The 26,483-nt window shown below is 37.2% G+C and overlaps 1 protein-coding gene across 1 annotated transcript in view; it reads left to right on the top strand.

Moving 5' to 3' along the window:
• Nucleotides 1-26,483, top strand: part of CNTN3 (contactin 3) — a 247,363-nt gene that overhangs the window by 197,628 nt on the left and 23,252 nt on the right. Inside the window, exons 13-18 of the mRNA XM_055343752.1 lie at nucleotides 10,734-10,851; nucleotides 11,698-11,856; nucleotides 11,956-12,105; nucleotides 13,578-13,648; nucleotides 14,619-14,853; nucleotides 17,125-17,240. Of these exons, the coding sequence (XP_055199727.1) occupies nucleotides 10,734-10,851; nucleotides 11,698-11,856; nucleotides 11,956-12,105; nucleotides 13,578-13,648; nucleotides 14,619-14,853; nucleotides 17,125-17,240 (849 nt within the window). The remainder of the gene's footprint in view (nucleotides 1-10,733; nucleotides 10,852-11,697; nucleotides 11,857-11,955; nucleotides 12,106-13,577; nucleotides 13,649-14,618; nucleotides 14,854-17,124; nucleotides 17,241-26,483) is intronic.

Consider the following 26,483-nt stretch of genomic DNA (forward strand, 5'->3'; position numbering starts at 1 on the left):
TTCCAATTTCATTGATTTTTAATCTTATTTTTGTTTCATCTGCTTTCTTTTGATTTAATTATCTCTCTTTTTTAAATGGTTTCTTACAGTGGAAACTTAGATTATTGACTTTATATCCTTCTTTTCTAATACACGCATGCAATGCTGAAAATTTCCCTCTAAACATTGCTGTCTCTATGTCCCACAAATTTTGGTGTTATATTTTCATTTATATTTAGTTCAAAATATTTCTAAATTTCTCTTGAGATATTTTCTTTGACCTACTATTATTTAGAAGTATGATGTTTAATATCAAGTAGTTGGGGGATTTTCTAGCCATCTTCATCTATCTTTCTGTTATCAATTTCTAGTTTAATTTCATTGTGGTCTGAGAGCAGATATTATAGGATATCTTTCAGATTTATTAAGGTGTGTTTTATGGCTGATAATGTGGCCTTTCTTGGTAAATGTTCTATGTGAGCTTGAATAGAATGTATAATCTGCTGTTGTGGGATGAAGAAGTCTATAGGTATAAATCGTATCCAGTTGATTGATAGTGCTATATTCTTACTGTATTTATTCTTATTGGATCTATTTTGATAGCTAGGTTTTAAGTTCTTCAGCTATAATAGTGGATTCATCTATTTCTCCTTATAGTTTTATCAAGTTTTTCCTTTATGTATTTTGGTTTTTTGTTGTTAGGTATATATACTTTAATGATTGCTATGCCTTGGAATATTGAACCACTTTAGCATTAGGTAATGCCTCTCTGCAATATATATTAAAACCAACCCAATTTCACTTTCAAATAACTGTGTACAGCTTCACTGGTAGTGCAAGTATCTTATAATATTCCTAATTCTTTCCTCCTATTCCTTGTATCATTTCTTTTATTTCATATATACATATATATATAATCAAATTCACTTTGAATATGATAAGATTACATGTAGTTTTATGGCATTTATCCTGCTTGATTTCCTATGAGCTTATTGAATCTGTGGTTTAGTATCTGAGGTTGATTTGGGGGAAATTCTAAGTCATTTTTGTTTCAAATATTACTTCTTTTCCCTTTCTCTTTTTTCCTCCTTCTGATATCCCCATTAAGTGTATATTATACTTTTCGTAGTGATCCTACAGTTCTTTAATATTTTATTCTCTTCTTTTCATCTTTTTCTCTTTTATTTTCAGTATTGGAATATTTGATTGTCATATCCTTAAGCTCAGAGATTATTTTCTCAGCCATGTCTAGTCTATTAATAATTCCATCAAAACCCTTCTTCATTTCTGTCAAGTGTTTTTGATGTCCAGCATCTCTTTTTCATTGTTTCTTAGAATTTCCCTTTCTCTGTTTTCATTGTCCCTCTATTTTGCATGTTGTCTGCTTTATCCATTAAATCCCTTGGCATATGAATTGAGTTCTTTTAAATTCTTGGTCTGATAATTCCAACATTCCTGCCATACCTGGTGCCTGTTCTGGTGCTTATTCAGTCTCTTCAAACTATGTTTTTTTGCCATTTGATGTGCCTTGTCATTTTTTATTGAAAAGCAGACGGTGCACTTGGAGAAAAGAACTACAGTAAATTGACCTCTACTACTATAGTGTATAGTGTGGGCGGAGGGAGAGCATTCTTAGGTCTCATTCTTTGGTGAGATTCTTGAAGTTGTCCTTTTCCCTTCCCCCATGTTGAAGGCTAGAGGGAGCTGAATTTGGGTATTCCCTTTCTCCCAGAAGTGGTGTTTGTCTTTGATTAAACAACAACAACAACAACAACAAGGCTCTGGTAAAATAGTTTCTCCTGAAACCAGACCTTGTTAAGAACAGATTGCCCTGGCTTATTTCAAAATAGTAAATGGTTCCTATTCCCTTCCCATGCCAGAAACATAGGGGGATTTTTCTCCTCTATTCATTGTAAGGACCTTGCAGAACTCCTGAAGGAACAACCCACAGAAGCCACCTATGGTTGGGTTTCCTGCAGTTGTAGCTCTCAAGCTTGTACATACTGACCCTCCAGCAATTCCTCAATTGATGCTCAGATTTCTCTACCCAACTGCTGGCTCGTAGGGAGGTTTCTGCTCCAGGAAATTAGGATTCTCAGTATTTACGTTTTGTTTTTTTCCAGTTTTGAAGAAAGTGATTTTTCTCTATGACCTCACTTCTGTGCCAGGTCGAAGAGGAGTTGTTGATTTTTCAGTTTGTTCAACTTTTTCTTGCTTTTAGGACAGACTGTGATGCTAAGCTGCTTGTATGCTGCCTAAAAACCAAAAGCCAGGGTGACTGGTCCATTTTTTAATTGGGTTATTTTCCTTTTTATTATTGAGTTGTAATTGTTCATGCTGGCTTAGATTTTATGTCCCAATTTCAGAAGGATAATCATTCTACTTTGCGAGATGTAATACTTAATTATGCCATTTAATTGATCTGAACCTAAATAAGAAAGTAAAGAATAAATGGTTCCTCTAGGGCAATTTAAAATTTTAGACTCAAATATCAGAAATTTTAGATTTTTTTTATTACTGTAAACACTGATTTTTATGCTGTTTTTTCTTATACTGACTCTAAAATTTTAGATCATACTCTTTACCAGAAAAATACCCTAACTATAGTCATATTTGACCTTAAACCTAGTCTTTTTTCTAAATCTTCTTCAATAAGACATTGAGATTAAAAATCTGTACTTCTGAAGTATTAGGAAAACCATTGGAATACATTGATTTGCTGTTGTAATCAACAGAGAGATTTTTTTCCAAGCTGTTCTCCTGGGAGAAGGCATAAGTTTAACCTCCATGACTGCTTAGAAGTCCTTTCCTGACTCATACACAGGCTACTAACATGAAAGGAACGGTGTCCAGGCAAGGATTGTTGTTGTTTTGTTGTTGTTTTAACCTATTTTGGGTCCTCGGTGTAGCACTCAAAACAACCTTGCAAGGATAAATTTTGGTGAATAAATACCCCAAACTTCTCTCTCCCTCAGATCTCCTGATATGGGAGAGACCCAAGGAAAAGGCAGAGGATGAAGGAACCATTTTACATATAGTACATATAGGTCAGCTACCCAAAAAATAGGCAGTATTGCAAGTACAGAGAGATCTGGAGGAGCATAGCCAATCATGTTTGTGAATTGCTGTAATAACATCCCTTATTCAACATGTTCTTCTTTGGAATGGCTTTGATACTCCTCCCCACTGAGTCGTGAAATCTACACCTCCCACCTTGAAACCTAGTCCTTTATGACTGCCTTGAGCAATAAAGAGCAGCAGGAGTGACGCTATGTGATTGCTAAGGCTAGCTCATAAAAATGCATGCATTTCTATCTTGTTCCATCAGCACAATTTCTCTTGGAATCCAGCCACCATAATATGAGGAAGCCCAAGCACACTGTGGAGAGGCCTACCTCAAGAGGAACTAAAGTCCCCATCCCACAGGTATGGCTGAATTCCCAGCCAACAGCCCACATCAACTTGCTAATTGTGTAAATGGGCTTGCCAGTCCCCTGCCAGCCACCCCAGCTGATGAGATTTATAACCAAGAAGAACTCTCCCCATTGATCTCTGTCCAAATTATACAATCCAGAGTAGAATAAATGATCACTGTTATTTTATGCCACTAACTTTTGGGTAATTTAATCACATAGCAATAGCAATTGGAACTACAAGTAAACATAACACATTTGCACCGCTAGGTCAAGTTTCCATGAAACAACTTTTTATTCCTGTGTATGGATGGATTCCTATTCTTCTACGCTAGTCTTTTCATTCTACAAGAGACAAATCTACTCTCACTAAATTTTTAGCTTCTGATATAAGGATTTACAAAGAGAGAGAGGTCTGATCCACAAGTTAAATTCTTACTCAGGGTAGTCTTTCATGACTTGAAATACTGTAATTCTGTGTCAAAATTGTCCCATAAATCCAGAGAAATCGTAGAGCGATGCATATTGACTAAACAGTTTCTGTATGAATCTATAGAAATTTATCAGCGTGTTGAATTATTTCAGAATCTATTGTTTTGTTTTTTTAATTATAGTGAGCATACCAAGGCAGTCTAATTACAAGGAAATGTGCCTTGTAGTTGACCTACAGTACCTGTTTCACAAATACTGGTTTTCTCACCCAAAGTCTATGATTAAAATATGTATATGATTGCTGTTCTCAGCTTATGAGCCCATCAGTAACAGCCTAACTTAATGATTTTCTCATGCAGTTATTAGTTGCAGAATTTTAGGGTTAGGAAAACAAATGAGCGATTGATTATTTAGAGCCTTTTATGTCCAAAAGGGATGAAGATGAAGAATGGAGAATCTCAGGAGGTGTAATGATTGTTGACCCAGACCACTCATTAGAGTCAGGTAGAGGGTCTCCATTTTCTAGTCCATTCTGATTTTATTATTCTGGGATGTGGCCTAGGAATTTCTGGTATTTTTTAAAAGACTCTTCAGGTGAATTTATTGTCCAGCCAGCACTGAGAACTGCTGGGTGTAGTGAACTGGATCACTCCATGTTTTTGCAAGGCACAGACCGTGTACCCATAGACAATATTAAATAAGGTAGAATGAAAGATCTATTTTTAATTTTCTTTGAATCATTTAGGTTAAATCAAGGAACACGGTTCGATATGGTATTCGGTTTGTCACTCTTGGTTCTTTAATACTTGTCAATCTCCCCTTTTAACTAAGAGAACAAATGTCTCAGTCTCAGAGACTTTGGAAGTGTCCAGCTAACGTCCATTTACATTATTTTTGACAGTGTCCCTTTGCACTGTTTTCTACTCACTATATTCATTTTGGCAGGTCACTATTTTTGGTCAGCAGCTTTCCATTTAAGATGAAAACACATTTTTCATATCAATTTCCATATAAATATAAGTCTAAGAAAGTTTATAATCTTAAGAAAAAATAAATACTCCTTGATACTAGGATATGGCAAAACAAAATTGTTGAGTGAATGAAGTCACTAGAGAACACGGAGTTGAAATTACGGTAGGAACAAAGACTAGGTATTCTGAGATCTCAAATGCTTAGTTAGATACTCCATCAACGCACCACGTCCCAGAAAAAAAAGAAAAGTCCCAATTTGCTAATGTGAACTTGATGTTGCAATAGAAAAGCTGATACCTTTATGGCAAGTCCAAGTACCTTGGACTGAGTCTTTATCATTTTTTATGAGTCCCTCTTCCAAAACCAGTTATGATGGAACAAGCCAGGACTCTCAATTCACTAATGGAGCATTATTCCAGTTTATTGGTATCAAAGAATATCAAGCAAATTTTGGTATTAATAAACTCCATATTACCTGCCTTTAAATATCACCCATTCAGACAGGCGAGCATTGGGTAATTTCAGATGAAGCTGTTAATGACAACAAAACTAAGACAAAATATTTATTATTAGGACCTTTTTTCATGTTTCAGCGCGGGCTCACTATTGCTGTTCCTTGTATGAGCAGTGTATGCTTGTAATGGACGTGACCTTGCTGCAGCTGTTTTGGGCTGATGGGGGGGGCAAGTTTTAATTTGATTGGTCAGAAATACGTGTCTATCAGCAATTCCTTAAGGGATCTTCACAGAGGAAAACACCACCAGCTGATTCCTTCCTCCAGAACCAGCAGGTTTGACTGTTTTCAAGGCACCTCATATGATTTACCTGCAGTATCAGGATTTAGAAGGAAACCCAGCGATGGAACGAATGATTAATATTGGAATCTATGCAATAACTGGCTGTGTAAAGTGACAAAAAGGAGGAGGACCACCTATTCAACCTTGCCTTCCAAATAGCCATCAAAGGCTTTTTTTTCCCCTTCCTTAAACTGGAAAATTATGCTTCTTGGCAGTCCAGCAGCAGCATTTACATTGAGAGTGCTTACTAGGGAATTAGTTTTTGCTGATAATTTGTTATACTGAAAGTTTATGCTACATTTGCACTGTTCAAGAGGTTTCCTGAGTTCTAAGGTTTATTTTATTCCTTGATTTTTAGCATATGGTAGTTATCACAGTGTACTTTCAGCCTACCTATAATTATTAATGATCTGTCTGCTTATTTATTTTCACTTGGCATGGGTTATCACATCATATACTTTTTTTTTTTTCCAGGGCAGAACAGTTTTTAAATTACATAAAAAATTCCATTAGCATCATCACCTAAGAAAATATAGGGAAAAAGTTAACAAGCTCCTCTTCTACTTCATTTCATGCAAACTGAATTTTCCCTTAGCATTTATTTCAAAGATGATTTGGTTTATAAATCCATTTACTGTTTATACCTGTTACATGTTCTGGAAATGGAGTTTTTTTCTAGGAAGACATCTATATGGTTAGATGAACAAATAATTGGATAATCAAGTAAATTTAGTGAAGCTTTAACATTTTTTAAATAGAAAAAAAACTCAAAATGTTATTGTCATTAAGGTGTAAATATGAACCTGAAATGATCTACAATGAACTTTATGTTTTCTGGGGACAGATGAACAATTAATGGATTAACTATACCCCTGATAGCCTTTGCCCTTCATACCCCCAATAGACCATGTTCTCACCTGCCTTAGGGTCTTTGTATACGTTTAAGTGCCCTAGTATAAACCATTTTTTATAACCCTCTTTTTTTAGGTAGCTTGTATTCATGTTGCAAATTTCATCTCAACTATCAATTCACCGAAACTCCAGAAAATCATAGGTTCCTCTCTGTACTTTGAGCTTGCTTTATTACATTATAATTTTACATTGATTTGTTGTAGTCATATGATTAATGCCTGTCTTTCAACTGTAAACTCCATGAACATATGGACTGTTATTTTTTTTCACCATTGTATCCCCAGCAACTAAAGTACAGGTGGATGCTTAATAGATAGTTTTGAACGAATTATCATACTTTTAAAAGATAGGGAATTTCAGAAAGAACTAAATTCATATAACTTAGGGAAATGTCTCCTTCTCCTTAAACTCCCTGTGTAAGGCATCTGAATAGGCCTGGCCTACTAGTTAAAGCTCCATTTCTAAGTAAATCTCTGGTCAGCAGCATTGAAAAGGGAAATATTGGAAATTGCACTGTTATGTTTTGAGAGGGAGATTTTTAAGGGAAATAGGGATGGGGAAGTGTCAAAAAACCTGAAGCTTTGACTGTACCTCTGCCCATTTCTGATCTCCTATATTTGAGGGAAGGGGGGCAGAGGGAGAGTTTAGGAAAACAATACAAAGAAATACTAACAAACTAATTTAATAGATACCAAATTACAAGCTATTTGCTTTTCAAAGAATTAACCTTGTTCCTAAGAATATACTTGAAAACTTTAATGTTTCTAAGTTTTAGTTGAATCTAAATATATCTAAATAATAGATGCAATTTTATTGATATGTTGAGAAATAATCTATTGAGTACTGCTTTACCACATTTTGACCAATTTTTTCAGCTTTACTGAGTTATAGTTTACTAATTTTACTTGTGTTTTTCTGGACACACCTCTTCTCTTGCCTTGTCACAGTTAATCTGCAATTAACTATACTGTAACTGTTAACAAAAAAACTGATGGGGACAAGAACTGGTTTGAGATAAGTGAAACTTTCCTTAGGAATTGTCTTTTCCTGTTTTATCTTTTTTAATGTGTAAGAATATTCAGTTCAATCTTGATAAGAAATTACAGGATGTTCTAATTAATAGCATAATCACTTAAACTATTATTAGTAAATGTTTCATTCTTGTGAAAAAATTTGGAGTTTAGAATTATAATCACGTTATTTGACCACTTCTAGCCTATGGTCCTTTTCAATGTGGAGCATTTAAACATATAGCTGTATGTAATAAAACTGCATTTTAAGAGCCATTATATTCTACCAAAAAAATGCACAGATCATAAGCGTATGACTCAATGAATATGTACAAAATGCAGACACTCAAGTACCCAGCACTGAAATCAAGAAATAACATGACCTTTATCCCAGAAGTCTTCATGGTGCTTCATCTTAATACTACTCATCCTTTGAAGGGCAACCATAATCCACATTTGTGAAACAATAGATTACCATAATGTGCTCTTTTCTATCCAATTTATATCTTTGAAGTTGAGACAGCTGTGTTGATCTATAGTTATAGTTCATTCATTTTCATGGTCTAATAGTATTTCCCTAAATGATTGTTCCACTAATTCATACACTTTATTGTGACAGTGATTAGCTGGTTTCTATTTTTTAGCTATTGTGGATAGTGCTGCTACAGACATTCTTGTAAGTGTCTTTGGTGAGCACGTGCATATATCTCTGTAGGGTTTATACTTAGGCTGGGTCATAGATTATGCATATGTCCTGCTTTAGTGGCTATTTCTAAATAGTTTTCCAGAATAGTGGTACTAACCTATACTCCTGTTAGCATAATGAGTTCTGATTGCTCCACATCCTCAACAGGACTTGAAATTGTCTTATTTATTCTGAAGTTATCTACAAATCATCTGTGTCATTTGTAGATACATAAACAAACAAATAAATATAACCATTAAATAAACTTTCTAAATTTATAAAAATAACTTGTTTTTTGTTAACTGTAACTTGTTAACAGATATATAACATGTACATATCTGTTACCCTGACTTGAATTTTCAGTCTAGAGGGCAGAGACCGTGTATGAGATACTTCTGTGTCCTTGAGTGAACCCAACATGACAAGCACTCAATGAACTTTGGTTAAGATGAATCTTAAGTCTGTGTACTGATCCATTAAAAGAATAGATACAGTTACAGAGAAAAAGCAATTGAAGAGGAATAATACAAATATATTTTATTGAAAGAGACAGAAATGAAAGAGAGCATCCTTTCTAAATTTTGCTAAAATTTATTTTCCATTTATGTAATCATCCACTCAACTTCATGTTAGTGCTGAAAAAAAAATCAGTGGTTCCTACTGTCTACATGTCTTATTTAATTGCTTCCTTTTCCACTCTACATTGTAAAAAGATAATTAAAAAATTATATTTCCCCTGATGATGAGCCTCACAACATTTTTTTCAGGAAGGTGGTTTCATTTTGACATGAGCTAAGTTTCTTCTCTCTTCACCCATCATACTATCAGTGAAAAGAAATGACACATCCAATATCTGTCTCTTACTGTCTTACTCTTTCAACAAATGTAACCAGCCAATGTACCTAAAAGATGTATTTATGTGGCTGGGACATAAAGAAAGTCCAGTTCCAATTTTCTTTTACTGGTCTGCTTTCAAAATAAGCAAATAAACCTAGGGAAGAATAATAACTCACCCAACGCCTTGATGGAATTTAATAGTAACAGTTCTTACTTCCCCGAAAATAAGAGATTTCTATAGAAATGATAATCAACCTCCTGTGAGTATATGGAGCTTATAAAACCTGAAGAGTTTCTAAAGGTCAGCAAGCATTGAAAGTTTTGTCCAGGGGATAAATTTCTAAATAACCCTGAGGGGAAAGAGAGAGGGAGAGAAAGAAAAAAGTTCAACTTGATGAAAGTAAAATGTGCAAACTTAACAGTTTTTGGATTATCATTTAATTACAGCCATCAATCACTTCACATCTGCTTTCTCCCAGTACTCAAGACAGTGAGGCAAAAGCCACACAATCTGACCAACAGAGAATATATAACCCATTCAGAATCTAAAGACTAGGAAGCAATATTTGAGGAATTACTCTGTAAGAGATCTTAGGAAATTGCCTAAAAGTAGGATAGAGGAATCCATCTTTTAAAAAATATTAGGAGGGGCAGCCCCGGTGGCTCAGCAGGTTAGTGCCACCTTCATCCCGGGGTATGATCCTGGAGACCTGGGATTGAGTCCCACTTCGGGCTCCCTGCATGGAGGCTGCTTCTCTCTCTGCCTGTGTCTCTCTCTGTGTGTTTCTCATGAATAAATAAAATATCTTAAAAAATACTAGGAAACCCCAAGAATAAAACTATCCCTTTTAATTAATAAGGTGAACACTATCACTTCTTCTTGTGTACCAGTTTAGAGATGTTTCAGTCATTGATCCTTTTTCAAAGAGCTTTGCTTTCCAGATCATTTTATTTTCATCCTTATCTTTACTAATGCTTGGCCTCCAATAAGTAATTTTATGAACAAGATTTTACATTCTTTTAAAATGAGGACCATTTGAAGTTGAGCTTTTAGAAATACATTTGCTCCATTAATTAGTGCTAGAGGATGCCAGCAAATGTCTTTATGTACAGCTGCTACTTTCAGCATTTAAAGTATTTTAATTTCTTCTTATTGAGGGGTTCATACAGACCCTAAATTCTGTAGTGAAAGAATTAAACAGCTTTAGGCTTTTTAAGCTCCAGTGTGTTCAGAAAAAGTGTTTCAACCATGGTAATCCTCTTGTCCTGTTGTATTTATCTCCCACCAGATACCTAAATGCTTCCCTCCTCTTCTCAGGCAGATAATTGCATAGAGGTTGGAACCAGAGAGGAGTTGAGCCAGTGCTGAGCAGTGGATATAAAAAGAAGTGTCACCCTAGTGGAAGTAAATAGACTCTGAGAGCATAATCTCTGTCCTTATTTATTTTTGAAGCCATAAATGCCCAGAGGAAAGCTTGTCATTTATTTAGCTACAGAAATCTATGTTTGCAGCCATGTATGGTTTTTAACTTGTTTTTATTTCCATATATTTCATTGTAGCAATCTATAGTCTTGAACCACCTTGGTCTTCTTTCTAAATATGGGTTTCATCCCAGTGGTGTTTTTGGCTACTGCCTTCAAGATTCTTCGTGTTTTCAGAATGACAGTCTTTTCATTACCTGTTTTTTTCCAACAGAGTTCATCTGGCGATTTAATGATAAGAAACATTCAGCTGAAACACAGTGGAAAATATGTGTGTATGGTGCAGACGGGGGTGGACAGTGTTTCATCTGCTGCTGACCTCATAGTAAGAGGTAGACATTAATGCCTCCGTGGTTGTTTTGTTGTTGTTGTTGTTGTTGTTGTTGTTTTAATCTTACATCTTACATCTTAACTGATTATTCCTTACTGGAGGAAAAACCATGAGACCACATATGGACATGTGAGTTATATTATTGGTTTGATCCCTCCTGCTCCAAAATACCAGAGAATATGACAATAAGGATGAGGGCTAATTCAATGACATAAATATCTCAACTCTGCATTTCTAATAGCTCTCACTGTAATAAGTGTTTCACAGCTGCTGCCACGCTGATGTGTTTTTGAGCATGTCATTAATGCAGTGATAGTGTTTAATATGAAAGACAATAGTGATAGTGTGTATATGACAAGTTCCAAAAAACCAGGATCATCCAGGATGCCTGAGAGAATGTGCCAATATGAGGTACTGTCCAAGGTGCTGATTTGCTACTGGGCTGAAAAATGACCAGTGTGGGATAGAATAAAACAGCTCTAGATGGCAAACTGGGAACTACAGTGGTGCACCAATAGATGAAAGGAGAAGGCATCAGGCCAGAAGTAAAGGATGGTGAATTTGGAAAGGTGTAGGAATCCTGCTGAACAGAGAACTTCAAAAAGTGAGCATCATTTGCAGCCCAAGAATACTATGAGTTTGAAATTACTGACTCATGTCCAGACGGAAGAAATGTCAAAAAGAAAAAGTGGTAGTTGTATTGGTAGGCCAACATCCTTTTTCCCTAAGTATTTTTGAAATTAGGATCAGTTTTTGATATTAAAGTGATCATGTGACATTCTTCACTTGGGTAAAGGATGATACTTATGGAATTGCTACCTACCATTTGCATTTTTGCCTTCCTCAGGTTCCCCTGGACCACCAGAAAATGTAAAGGTAGATGAAATTACAGATACCACAGCCCAACTCTCTTGGAAAGAAGGCACAGATAATCATAGCCCAGTTATATCCTATTCTGTCCAGGCAAGGACACCTTTCTCCGTGGGTTGGCAAACTGCCACAACAGGTAAAGGGGGAAAGGCAAATGCCATTGGTACATAAAAATGGATTTTAAGTCAGTGCTAAGACCTGCAGACTGTTATTTCTTTGATATATTCCTTTTTAGTGCCTGAGGTCATTGATGGAAAAACACACACAGCTACTGTAGTCGAGTTAAATCCATGGGTGGAATACGAATTTCGGGTTGTAGCCAGTAACAAAATCGGAGGTGGAGAGCCCAGTTTACCCTCAGAAAAAGTAAGAACTGAAGAGGCAGGTTAGTGTTTTTGTTTTCTGAGTAAAATGGGTTAATAGGTTTCCCTGGGTGTGTATTTCCATTTCTCTCAGCCTTGGTCTCCAGGCCAGCAGGGGAGCAACCTCAATAATCCATTGTTGCAATTATCTGACCTATCTAATGGCAGAACTGGCCATATGGCATTTGTCAAAAGACACTCGTGTAAGTGATTCTGATGTAATGTGACATTTCCAAAAGTTCAGTCCATCATCAGCGTTCATTACTGCATGTTGAGTGAATATGTTTTTGTCACTTAAGGTTATAATTACTATCTGACATACTCACCCTATTAACAGGGGAAATGCTGTTTTCATTTATAACAAGCATTGACAAATTGTTAGGATAATGACATTTGGGAGTTCTGCTGCTAGGAAATCTCATTTCACCACCAAGCTCCATGAATGAGCTCAAGCAACTGACGATTAGGAATACTTCGACCCCTCGACTATTAGATTAAGAGAGAATTATTCTTAAAATTCATGTTTGGGTCAACTGTTAGTATTAACTTTAAGACTATTTTTATAATTCTAAAAATATCCTAACATTGAAACTGAAAATTAGGAAGTGTACATAGTATCACATTACTGACGCATCTGAGAGAATCTATAGACTTTCCTTTTAATTAATATTAATTTAAATGATGTTTGAAGTGTAGCTAGCACATCACTTTAGGAACGAGCCAAAATATAAGTCATGGAATACGTTTGCAGTAATTTTAATGATGCCTTTTTACTCAGGACAATACAGGTGATATTATGGAAGGAATTATGAGAAATAGGGGAACCATGCCGGTATTTGTAGTCCATTTATTTATTAATGCAACACATATTTAAGGAGTTTCTACTATGTACTCAGCACTTTCTAGATATGGTGAATACAGCTGTAAACAAAGACACCCAGTCAGGGAACTTCTATTCTAGTTGTGTCATAGAATTTACTAAGCATAAAGTTCTTGGTGTAAGCAAGGAATCTGATGCCTATGGAGGCTTATAAAGAATATCTCCTAACAAAATTTGAAGAGTTGAGTCTAGGTCATTTTTTAGGTAAAGTCAATGTTGGCTAAATAATCATATCTCTACTGTGAAATAGTCGCAAGTTAAAAGTTTATGCTGGATTCCTTTTCCATCATTCCCAATAAATCACTTTCTCTTGTTGTATTGACCTTTGAACTGAGGCAATATTGTTTGAGATATTTTGAATCTTTGATAATTTCATGTAAATCTAAATTATTTGGTGAGCTCCTCAAAGATATATATATATATATATATATATATATATATATATATATATATATATTGCATGTATGTTTCACATAATACACACATACACACACGTATAATGTACCATTGATCAAATTACTTCAAACATTAGAAATAAGCAACATTGAATCATCTTTCAGTTAAATATTACCAAGTGCAAATAAGGTTTTATCTCTGTCTCTCTGACCTACACAGTTCCAGAAGTGCCTCCTTCAGAAGTCAGTGGAGGAGGTGGAAGCCGGTCTGAGCTGGTGATAACTTGGGATGTAAGTGTCTGAAAGGTGTCCTCTGGGGTTTCCTATTCCCATCATGGATGCCTGGCTGGTGCTGGTAGTGGTATTGGAGGTGGTGGTAATACTAGTAGCTCACCCTATGCTAATTACTATTTCTAGCAGTTTGTATATTTTTTTTCCTTTCACTCTTGCAACATTTTATAGATGAAAACACTAAGGCATAGAGGATATTAAATAATTTGCCCAGGGTCATTTGGCTGGTAAACACAGAGGTGAGAGTCAAGTCCTGGCTGTTTGCTCTCAAGTGGTTCTCACAGCTTTCCATACAACTGTAACCCCACTGATGATGCACACACTGATTCCAGCAGGTGCTGGCTTCCTGGCCATGCTCTCAGCTCTTGCTTTATGTTGTAATTAGGAAAAATTTTAATTAACACATTTAAAGTCAGAAAGCATGAGAATTGGCTGTGTTATTTGAAGATGTTGTTGAAAAAATAGGAAGTTAAGAGATCCTGATGGAGTGTCAATAGAAATTTTTGACACGATCTAAATACAGCTTTGACCTTAATACATCGTTTTTCCTTTTTTTTTTTTTAATATAGTTTAACACCTTTGTACTTCGTCATCATATCAACGGGTAATTTCTTTCTGTAAAGTCAACATTAGGGATTAGGTGATTTTTATATGACTCAAGACATAAAGTATATTCAACTGAATGTATATTTTATGATACATAACTCAGGTTGGGACTACAGGATGCTCAAAATATCTGAGTAATTTTGGAGAATTCCAATTAGTTATCTGGATGGCTATGAAAGAGTGGCATATGTCTCTTTAAAAGCAGTTGGCTGTGCCACCGACCTTTCTTTCCTTTTTATGTAACTGCTTAATATGACGTTGATTATTATTTGATGGGTTTTGCAAAAGGCTAAGGATTATAGCTCCATTTATTTTTGCCTTGCCCTCATGTGTAAGCGTGATTTAATATGTCTTTCTTTTGTAGCCAGTCCCTGAAGAACTACAGAACGGTGGAGGTTTTGGTTATGTTGTTGCTTTCCGCCCTCTTGGAGTTACCAACTGGATCCAGACAGTGGTCACATCTCCTGATACCCCAAGATATGTCTTTAGGAATGAAAGCATCATGCCATTTTCATTGTATGAAGTGAAAGTGGGTGTTTATAATAACAAAGGGGAAGGACCATTTAGCCCAGTGACTACAGTGTTTTCTGCAGAAGAAGGTATGGGGAATATTTTTATTATGTATTGTTTCTATCCTAATAAACCACTAATGCTCCCAAAATTGATGTGGAAATTCTTTGTGACTTCAGATAAATTTCTTCACAAGAATAATGACTGAAGTCACAGTTAGATTCACAGTCCAGGTCATAAATATCAACCACGAAGCACAAGACTCAGTAGCTAGTCAAAGGGTATAACTAAAGGTTAAAGTCTGTGGATGAGGACTACATTCTGAGTTCCAGCTTGTGAAGCAGAGAACAGCACTGCCTTCCATAGCCTTCTTCTTTTGGGGATAAGATTAAGGTATTCTCATGGAAGTTCCCTAATATCAATTCTTATAGTGTTTCCCATGACCTGAGAATAGCATGTTAGCAGAGTATTGTGGGAGGACAGAAGTGTTATGAAGAAGTGTGCAATGTATGGGCTGGAAGATGTGACGCACCAGTTCCTGCCAGTGTGGATTTGTACACACCCCACTCTGGACCCATACCATCTCTCTGCCTCCGTTTCATACCTACCTCAACTATGGGATCTCTTTAGAAAATATTGTTATGGGGAGAATCATGAAATTGCCATTTTTATAAGACAAAAGCAGCTAAATATTGGCTATCCCATGGGGTTCGACTTAATAAGAATGGCAGGAGATAATGTGTATTGAATGCTTATCATTGCCAGACTTTACCTAATTTTGATTTGCTAAGGGGGAATTTCATGTAGGTACTGTTATTATGGCCCATTTACAGGTAAGAAAATGGAACTTTAATGAAAGAAATTAATAAACTTGCCAAACTCCATACAGACTTACTAAGCAAGTATTTTAACCCAGAGTCTTTGCTCTTCACCATTCTGAACTCATGAAATGTGATTTCACAGTATCTTCTCTGCCCTGAGACCTTGTAATAAATTGTAGAAGGTGGTCCACAGTTGTCATGTCTAAAATAATAAGAAGACTCATTTTTTAATATCCCAGACACTATTCATATCCTTTCTTTTTATGTGGAGTTCTGAGAGAAAAACAAGTAGTATAAAAACCTGCACAAAAAAAGAGCCTTTATATTCATAGCCAGACCCCATTTCCAATAGTGGCCAAGGATATTCATTACAAGGGTAGGGTTCTGAGGAAGGATGGCAGGTAACCAGGGAGGTTTCAGACACTGCCTACCCTGTGCATCTTGGATTGGGAGGGGTGGCGGTTGGGGATAGGGCTAACTGCAGCCTTTTACCCTCTTTCCCCCTGTATTTTCCTCCTCCTGTTACTATTCTTGCCACCACGATAAGCTCGATAAAGGACTTTCTGTTCCAAACATCAGAAACAGATTTGACTTTTCTATGAAAAAAAAAATGAGAGATTTGTTGGAAATACACTAGGACTTATTGAATTAAAGGAAGATTTAAACAGCATACCTCATAAAGGTCATTCATAAGAGAAGCCTCTGGAGCCTCAGAAACCATTTAACTCTCTAGGGTACCAGGGCTGGACTGACTGGCCTCAAGTACTCCTCATCTGTTCAAACCAAGTTTCAAATTCTCAGGAGAGAAAAATCTAATAGACCCTTCCTTGGTCCAAGACTCTGCTTCACTATCAATCAGCATGGCCCAGAAGAGGTATCTTTTAACACAGAAATGGATATTGGGAGAGGGAAGATCCCCGCTCAGAGCTGTGCCCTGAGAGAGGAGAATCACTGTGATTTCCTAATGCTAAGAGTTGTTTATTGAAAAGGAATCTTTTTGTTGTGTGATAATGTTCTGTGCATGTCTGTTGACTCCTTCAAAGCAGTAAACTCCTGGAAGTTGCTTCATCTCATTTAAGTGTACCCTTCCTATGGGCCTTGGATACAGAAGGCACTCAGTAAATACTTATTGAATAAATGAACTTTGTAGAGCATGACTTTGTTTAACAAGACAAAATTAAACAAACAAACAAATAGGCAGCATTTGTGGGCATAGGAGTGCCCAAGCAGGAGCTGTGGGATAAAGGGGAGATAAATAATGATCTGGTGAGGAGAACAAAGGGAAAGAAGGGCAGAAAAGATACTAAGAAAAAACTGCAATGGAGGAAAGAACAGTTTCTGTAGCTATTTAGCAAGGAAAAGCCTGTCTATTCCCAAGGCATGGAAATAGATCAGGAGATGGTTTATGTTTTCAAATGTTTTTTATATTTTATTGTGCTTTCAAATATGTTAAAGTGCTTTTTTGAAAATAAGAACTCCAGTAGATTTTTAATTAACTATCAAAATAATAATTGTATTTCACTCGCTTTTGCCAAACAGAGCCTACAATAGCTCCATCTCGAGTGTCTGCAAATAGCCTTTCCTCCTCAGAAATTGAAGTGTCATGGAACACCATTCCTTGGAAGTTAAGCAATGGACATTTACTGGGCTATGAGGTAATTTCTTTTAAAACTAATTAGACTGTGTATGTATGTTGCCATGGCACCTTGTCTCCTTTCATTTAAAATTCTTTTTAACAATGACATCTTAACTAAAGTCTAACTTTTGTTGAAATTTTACCAGTACATTGTCCCATGTGATTATCAATGGATACTGAGTTTAACTTAAGCTGAATAAAATAACTTGGGATAGAAAACAAAAAACAGTGCAGTGCCTTGGTGGCACAGTCAGTTGGACATTGTTTTTTTGGTTTTGGTGTAGGTCATGATCTCAGGGTCGTGGATCAAGCCCCATGTCAGCCTCCACAGTTGGCAAGGAGTCTGCTTGAGGTTCTTTTTTTCCCCTTTCCTTCAGACCCTCCCCCCATCTCTGTCTCTGTAAAATAGATAAATAAATATTTAATGAAGAAAAGGAAAGAAAACAGTAATATGGAAGGAAATCATATATCAAATGGGCCAAATCTTTTAGATTGGCTAAAAAAAATAAGAGGTTAAACTGTAATATTTAAGTCCAAAGGATATTTATCCCAATAGGAAATCATTTTCTTCCATCTCTTTGTCTTACTTTCTTGGTAGACTTGTTACGATGTGTAATTCAGATTCTTTAGAAGATAGCTGTCTATAACTTAATTCTTGCCTGCAGTCTGTGACGTAATTTTTGCCTTCAAAGAACTCTGGAGAAATAAGATAAGAGATCTGAAACATAGGGTGACACAAGACCAAATGTAATGAAGACCAGAAGAGGTGACAGAGGAGAAATATTTGAATGGGCAAGAGTGATGAGCAATCTTGAAAGTTTTCATAGGCTTAATGGGACTTTAAAGGAAAAGTAAGCAAACACAGAGAAGATGGAAAATTCTAGATTAAGCGTGGCATGTTGGAAATGCAGAGGGAGTAGAGATCCATCTGCTGAAGAAGTTTCCTGTAGGTTGGATGATTGCAGATAGACACAGGAGAACCAGATCACAGACGACTTTCAATATTGGAAAGAACCATTCTTACTGGGCCCCATGGTTACTAGGGAGGAGTTAGAACTGGAAGCGGTTGATCTGAGAACTGGCAAGATAAAAAGTAAAGTCTTTTTTTTTTTTTTGAAGATTTATGTATTTATTTCCTAGAGAGAGAGCATGCAAGTGGGAGGAGGGGCAGAGGGAGAAGGAGAATCTCCATCAGACTCCCCAGTGAGCTTAGAGCTCAACATGGAGCTTGATATCAGTACCCTGAGATCATGACCTGAGCCAAAATCAACAGTTGGATGCTTACTCAACTGGGTCACCCAGGTACCCAAAAAGTAGTCTTAAAAAGACTTCTCTGACAGTGATATTGTAAGAGTCATAGTTATGATTTCATCCCCACCCATAGTCCTCTTTTTAAGAACCTTCTCTCATGCCTATAACTCCCGATTCAGTGGCAGGCTTACACAGGCACATTTGCAACACAGGACCAAATACCCCTCCCACATAACCTCAAACTATTGCACCAGGGTACCCACCTGATCCTTGGACAGTTAAGCTGAGCTAGTCAGATTCTTGTTTGATATATTGAACGAAGCAACATAGAGGTTGTAATTACTGAGTGTAATGCACTCACTGATATGTCAAATTTAGGACTCAGTTCAGGCTTCTCAAGTTAAGAACATGGGCAAGCGTAACAAAGATCATCTACAGCAATGAGATGGAACAGACACCCTCATACAACAAGGACGCATGGATCCAGAAACAGCATAATAGAATAGCTCTTTGACAATGCCCGGTTCTCAAGCAGACTTTCTGTATTCTTTTCCATAATGTCACCTTGCCCTCTTTTTCAGGAAACTCCCTTTATATTTGAATTTGGAGAGTTTCTGTTTCTGATAACCAAATATTGATTTGAATAAATATTAATGATAAAGTAGAGAAAAGATAGTCTAGAGCGCGGTGCTCCAAGATGGTACTGTAGAATACCTTCACCAGAATTACCTGAACTTTTGCTAAAGATGAACCCCCCAGGTCCCTCCCTGGACTCACTGAACCCAAACATCTAGGAATGGTCTTGTTAATGTATATTTTTAGTAGGTATCCATAGGGAAAGGTCTTCCCACACCTTCAGTACAGGACACATGAGTCCTAACCCAGAGAAACTTGACTAGAAACAGAGCCATGCAGACTTAAAGAAGTGAAACACCACACAAACACTACAGACCACCTTGATCAGCACCTGAGAGGAAGCCAAGAACATTTAGTTGGAATGTTCCCTCAATTCTATGAAGCAGTGAAAGGTGGTGAGCAACCCTTAGTAGCTCCCCAGTGATTAGAGAAACAGCATTGTCGGGAAAGGTAAATGGGATGGAAGGAGATCTAAAAGGAAGTCGTTCTGAGCTCGAACCTGTGCCACATCTTGACTGCCACTCACTGGCTGTGCTGGAAAAGTTGCATAAAGTCTGTGAGCCTCATTTTCCACACCTGCAGAATAGGCCAGTAATTGGCATAACCTTATTAGGATTTGGGAAGTATTGAATGATATTAGACACTTAATGTGCTTCTCACAGTTTCTGGCTTGTAATAATAAACAATCCATAAGTGTAAACAGTATCTCAAAAGAATTTTTGAAATACTAATAAATAGAATTCTCCCCTATAAATATCCTCAAGCAATTCTTCAACTCTAAGCTTCTTTGCCTTAAGAGAATTTATGATGGTTGTTAGAAGGAATTGCCTGCAAAAGTCCTTTCTTCCTAGTTTTGTTTCCAAAACTCAAGCCAATAAGAAGAGTTCCATGTATCCTGGAGGGTAAGAAGAAAGAAAATGCCACTGAGGAAAAAAATAGAAGAGAAATTGCAGGTGACCTTGGTGGTATAAAGATCTGAGGCTTTTAAAATCTTGGGGGGGGGCATGCCTTTCTACCTGGCAATCTCTATGTTGGTGGCAAGATCACAGGAGGAAACATGTGTTTCCCACATTCAGCAATGATCAATGATTTTCCATTCTCCAAGCATGGTCCAGGAACCAAAGGGATCAAATCAATATAATATTAAGCTTTCTTGGCTTAAGGTTTTGGGAATGGGTGCCCCAGCAGTGACTGAGGTTGAATTTCCCATTAGCTGAGCAGGATAGGAAACTCAATAGTAAATCAAATTTACTTAAAGAAAATAAACACATTTTTCTTGCCTCAGACATTAGACTGAGATACACATCTCCCATTAATAACTTTGCCCTTTACAAACCACAAACAGAATCATAATTTGAGAGTTGGTTGTACTTTGTGAAATAGTTAAGAGAAATAAACAAGAGAATATACAGAAATGAGCTTTGTGGATTTCAAAGCACCACAGCAAAGTTAGTAGTTGGTGGCAATTTTTTTGGCAGCATAGGGACAGATAGATGTTAATTTGGCATTACATAAATGTAAGCTGATAATATTTTATAAGAGGGGTGCCTGGATGGCTTAGTTAGTTAAACATCTGCCTTCAGCTCAGGTTATGATCCTAGGTACTAAGATGGAGCTCCATGGTCTGTTGGGCTTTCTGCTCAGAAGGAAGCCTGCTTCTTCCTCACCCTCTCCATCTGCTTGCTGCTCCTCCTGTTTGTCCTTTCTCTCTCTCTCTCTCTCTCTCTCTCTCTCTCTCTCTCTCTCTCTCTCATTTTCTGTCAAATAAATAAATAAAATCTTTTAAAAAGAGTATTCTAAAAGAAAGCTCAATTATGCCTCTATTGTCCATGTCAGGAAAGAAAGAGTGATTGGATGAAAGAGAAAACCAAAGAATCCAAAGAGAGCCAGCATGGTACCTTATTAAGTCCACACCATTTAGAATGAGACAAACTTGCCTTCAATTCCACTAGGATAGAATATAAGCTCCACAAAGGACTGGGAACTCTGCTTGTTTATTCAGTGATGTATGCAAAGTGCCAAGAGTCCTATCTGGCACACAGGAGGCATGCAAAAAAATATGTGTTGATTGAATAAATGCAATTTTAACTCTACTATCTTACTGCTCTGTGGCCTTGAGCAAGTTGTTAAAGCTCTCCAAAGCTCAGTTAAAATAAAGATGATAATAGTAAATAATACACTGCAACATAGGGGAATAAAATGAGATAAAGCAGCTACTATCAAAACAGCACAAAGAGACTTGGGCTTTTCTCTGTTTTGAGTATTGGTCACCGGGATAAGATTTCTTTGGAAGGAAAAATTTGAAAAACAGGAAGAAATATAGGAACACTTGGCACAGTCCAAGTGTACAGCTCAATGGCTGTTGTTTCTGTTGGTGCTGGTGTTGCCATTGGGCTAGGAGACAAAAAGATGAGAGAGGCAATGGGAAAATGTGACTCATCTTGAAATTTGGGGATCCCTGGGTGGCTCAGTGGTTTAGCGCCTGCCTTCGGCCCAAAGTGTGATCCTGGAATCCCCAGATTGAGTCCCATGTTGGGCTCCCTGCATGGAGCCTGCTTCTCCCTCTGTCTGTGTCTCTGCCTCCCTCTCTCTCTCTCTCTCTCTCTCTCTCTCTCTCAAATGAATAAATCGATAAAATCCTTCTTTAAAATGTAGTATGAATACAATGTTGAAAGGAAGCAACTACAGAAAATTTCTTTCCCACATGCTTGTTAAATAGGAAGAGAAAGAAAACAAGCTAAGGGAAGGATGCACTAATTGGGAGAATCTTAAGAAATAATTTATATAATTACACCAGGATAAAAATATATTTTTTCTTAGGTTCAATAATGATTTAAACACTAACGTGGAAAAACAAATGACTTAGCAGAGTGTTTAATTACCAGTCATGTGGCTAACTTTCTGGGTTGCAGTTTCCCCAATATGGCTTTAAAATTGTTAATAGCTCCTGCTCTTCTCTCATCTCAGTGAGGGTTGATCATGTGCCACGTGGCATGCTGAGCACACATCATCATTACCATCTAGACTAATTTTCTTTCTGATTTGACCAAGTAGTAGTTGAGGAGCTCATTTCCCTAGGCTCCAATTTATTTCATCTGCTAAACCGTAACACTCAGGCTTAGATCTTTTCTTGTGCCCTTTGGATAGGAACAAGAGACACAGACATGATAAAGAGGATGCAGAGTGTTTAACTTCATGGGTAGGAAGTGCCAGAGGAACAAAAGCTCCAAAGTTACAGCATGGTATATACCATCAATTTCTTAAAGCCATTATGTGCCTTGAAAAAATAAAACTTGGGAGAATGACCTTGATAAGTGATTGAAACAAAAGCCTACAATTGTGAAATAATACAGATTAATATATTTGGGGGAAACTTAGTAGATCTTTTTAAATGTGTGGGAGGGCAACACAATCAAAAATGTGTGCAAAATGCCTAACTATTGACTTCTTTGTCCTCTTTGTCCAGACTCCTGTTCCAAATAGCTCTACAGGATGTGCTTGGTTTCTAACATTTTAATTACAATGGAAAAAGATGTCAAATATTTAAGTAATTTTTTGAGAGTGTGAAAAGTCTACTGAAAAAAAAAAGAATGTACATTAAGTCTAATTCCTTACTATCAGGCAAAAAATTAACTTCATTCTAGAATGAATCAAATGTACTTAGGAAAATTGGATAGAAACAATTGAGCCACATTTAAACAAACAGGAAACAGGCAAAAATGAATTTCAGTGAAAAGATGCAGTTTTTTTGGCTCAGAGTGAGGATTAGCTATGCTAGAGAGAGCAGTAACTGTGTATGAGTGGCTTGTTCAAATGGAGCTGTGTGTATGTGTTTAAGATATAACTGAAGGTACAATATTAGTTTCAGGTATATAACATAATGAGTCTATATTTATATATATTGTGAAATGACCACCACAATAAAACTAGTTAACATCCGTGCTACACATAGTCACAAATTTGGGGTGTGTAATGAGAACTTTTAAGACCTGGGGCAGCCCCGATGGCCCAGCGGTTTGACGCCGCCTTCAGCACAGGGTGTGATCCTGGAGACCCAGGATCGAGTCCCATGTCGGGCTCCCTGCATGGAGCCTGCTTCTCTCCCTCTCCCTCTGCTGTCTCTGCCTCTCTCTCTCTCTGTCATGAATAAATAAATAAAATATTTAAAAAGGAAAAAATAAAATAAATATACAAAATTTAAAAAATATAAAAGACCTACCTTCACAGTTACCATTGCTGTACGTTAGATCCTCATGACTTATTTTATATTTGGAAGTTTGTGTTTTGTGTGTGTGTGTGTGTGTGCGCACGTGTGTGTGTGTGTGTGTGTGTGTGTGTGTGTGTGTGTGTGTTTTCTTTGCTAGGAAAAGGTAGTCCCTGGCAGACTGTGTCTCAGCACTGAGGGATCCAGGGCAATAAATATAGCTTCTCTCCTCCCACACTCCCATCCTTTTATTGGCCAAATCCAGTGAGAAGCCAGAAGGCCAGGGTCACGTAGCCCTCCTAGAACTGAGAGCCAAGTAAAGAGAATTGAAGATGGATCCAGATTTGTCTACCAAAACACTATTGAATGCATTTTGCCTGCCTTGTATTTATTTAAATATATTTGTTCTAGTAGCTAAGTTGAAATATTTGTCTCTCTGAAAATCTTTAAGTATAAACAAAATTACTTTAATCTACTAAAATAGTATTTCTGACTTAATACCCATATTTTAATGGCTAAAAAAGTGTCATTTTTCAATACATTACTGTATTTTAATGGCTTAAAAAAAGTGCCATTATTCAATACATTACTTTTATAAATTGCACTTTGTGTTGTTTTAATTAAGTGAAATCTCTTGTGCAATGATATTAAGGACTCCTCATAGCAGGGACATTAGTTTTTGAAATAACCAAATTCCTTACAGAAACAGAGATAGCATTTTAAATCCAGATATTCCTCAAGTTTGTTTCTGTTTACGCATCCAGAAGATGTAGGTTTGGAACCTAGGCGAGGTTTGGTGGGGTGAGGTCCGGAGCCAATGACCCAAGAAAGAATTCTTGAGACATCTTTGGTGCAAAACAGTGGTTTTATTAAAGCAGGGGGACAGGACCTGTGGGCAGAAGGAGCTACTGCCCCGAGGTTGTGAGGGGTGGCTGATTATAATACTTGGGGTTGGGGGAGGTAAGGTAAATGGAGATTTTCAAAAGAACTTTCATAAGCTAAAGAGGACCAGCAAATAGTGGAGGCCTTGCCGTTGTCAAGTTAAGGTTGTCTTTCCCTCTAGCAAGGCATAAAGTTGGGAGCTTCCTAGGAATGTATAGCATAGCCTATGGTGAGGAGGGGGATGTTGCAGGGTGTCAGCCTGTGCTTTGTCTTCAGCTAGCCTTCTGCTCCCTCATCACACCAAAAACTTCTTACACCAAATATTTGGGTTTTTTTTCTCTACACTGGCCAATTCTCCTGCACCTGTTGGGTATCCTAAAATTGAGTTCAATTCTGACACTATCAACCTAGAATTAGCTTCAGATACCACAATTAAGGGTGTAGGACACAAGGCTACCAGTTCCTCTACCCACACACCCACCCATACACACCTCAGATGCCGTGCCTCCTGTACTTCTGGTTGGCTGTAAATCAGGAGCTCCCACAATTTCCTAGTTGGGTTTGAGATCTTGCTGGTACAGCTCACAAAACTCAGGAAAGTACTTTACTTACCACTATATATTTATTATGAAGGATACAATTTAGGAACAGCCAAATGGAAGAGATGCATAAGACATAGTCTGTAGAAGGGGCACTCACAGAGCTTTCACACCATCACCAGCAGCATTACCCCTTCAGCATCTTAGTGTGTTCACCAACCCAGAAGCTCTCTGAACCCTTCGATTTGGGCTTTTTATGGAGGAGGCTTCAGTACATAGGCATGATTACATCAGTGATCGTCAGTTAACCTCAGTAACCCAGCCTTTAGCCCCTTGTCAGGAGCTGGGGCTGAAATTTCCCGCCCTCTATTTATAAGGTTGGTTCCCCTGGCATCTAGCCCCCATTCTAAAGCTATCCAAGAACCAGCAACCACCAGATAGCTCATTAGCATTCCGAAGGAATTCCAAGGGGTTGGGGATCTTTGAATCTCTGGTGGAAAGGAAAGTGGCATTTTAGACTTCATTTGTTAAATCATTTAAGAATTCAGTGATACTGAGTGCTTACTTTGTGCAGGCTTTGCTGCGGGTGGTAGAGCTGTGGTAATAACCAAGACAAACACAGCGTCAGGTGTGTGACCACAACTTGGCATCTGTCCCTCCTGCTGTCTGCCATACCGAGAAGTGCAGTTGTTTCCCTTCACAGGGGTACACTGGTACTAGCAAACCAAGGCACAGGGATACACAGCTGTTCAAGAAGATGGGCTCTAACTCTCATGTATATAGCAATGGAAAAATGCTGAAAGCCACAATTATTCTTGTCACCTGCTCCTTTGCAGTGGATTTACCTTTTATTTCCCACCCCCGATCCCCAAACTCAGAATTTGCCACTCCAAAATGCGTATCTTCAATTCTGGAAAACGCTCAGATGTTTTCTCTCTTGTTGTTGTCTTTTCCTTCATTTCTTCTGAAACTCTGGTTGGAACTATTCATTTGATTGATGTTTGGTATCTCTTAACCTTGCTTTCATAATTTTTATTTTTCTCTCCATGTTGTCTGGATTTATTCATTCCCTTTTCAATCACATAGACATGATTAATTTTATCACTTAATTTTATCAGTGGCTTTATTTTTTTTTAATTTTTATTTATTTATGATAGTCACACACGGAGAGAGAGAGAGACAGAGACATAGGCAGAGGGAGAAGCAGGCTCCATGCACCGGGAGCCCGACGTGGGATTTGATCCCCGGTCTCCAGGATCGTGCCCTGGGCCAAAGGCAGGCGCTAAACCGCTGCGCCACCCAGGGATCCCGGCTTTATTTTTTAATACTGTATTTTTCTGATATTTTTCAAATCCATCCAGTTTTCTTTAGTTTTTTCTTTTTTGTTTGTTTGTTGTTTTAATCTTCTACTCTGATGACATAAATTCAGGTCCTTCTTTAGTAAATTTGGACATTTAGATATACTTACTTTAGGATCCACTTTAGATCAGTATCTTGTAGCTAGTCTCCCACTAGCTAAGTCTGCTAACTTTTTTTTCTTGTTGGCAGAGTTCTTTATGTATTTTGCAATATTTTTCTCTGCTCATCTTTAGTAGATGGAACTTTCATCTTCTGTCATTGTTATATTAATTCTTTTCATCCAGATGTTATACAAACATATATATACATATATATGTTCCATATCATATCCTTTAACTGAAGTATAATTGACACAGTCTGGACAATTTCTATTTGCAGAGATTCTTCTTCA

This window comes from Nyctereutes procyonoides, unplaced genomic scaffold (genome assembly GCF_905146905.1).
Source record: "Nyctereutes procyonoides isolate TBG_1078 unplaced genomic scaffold, NYPRO_anot_genome, whole genome shotgun sequence".
NCBI lineage: Eukaryota > Metazoa > Chordata > Mammalia > Carnivora > Canidae > Nyctereutes > Nyctereutes procyonoides.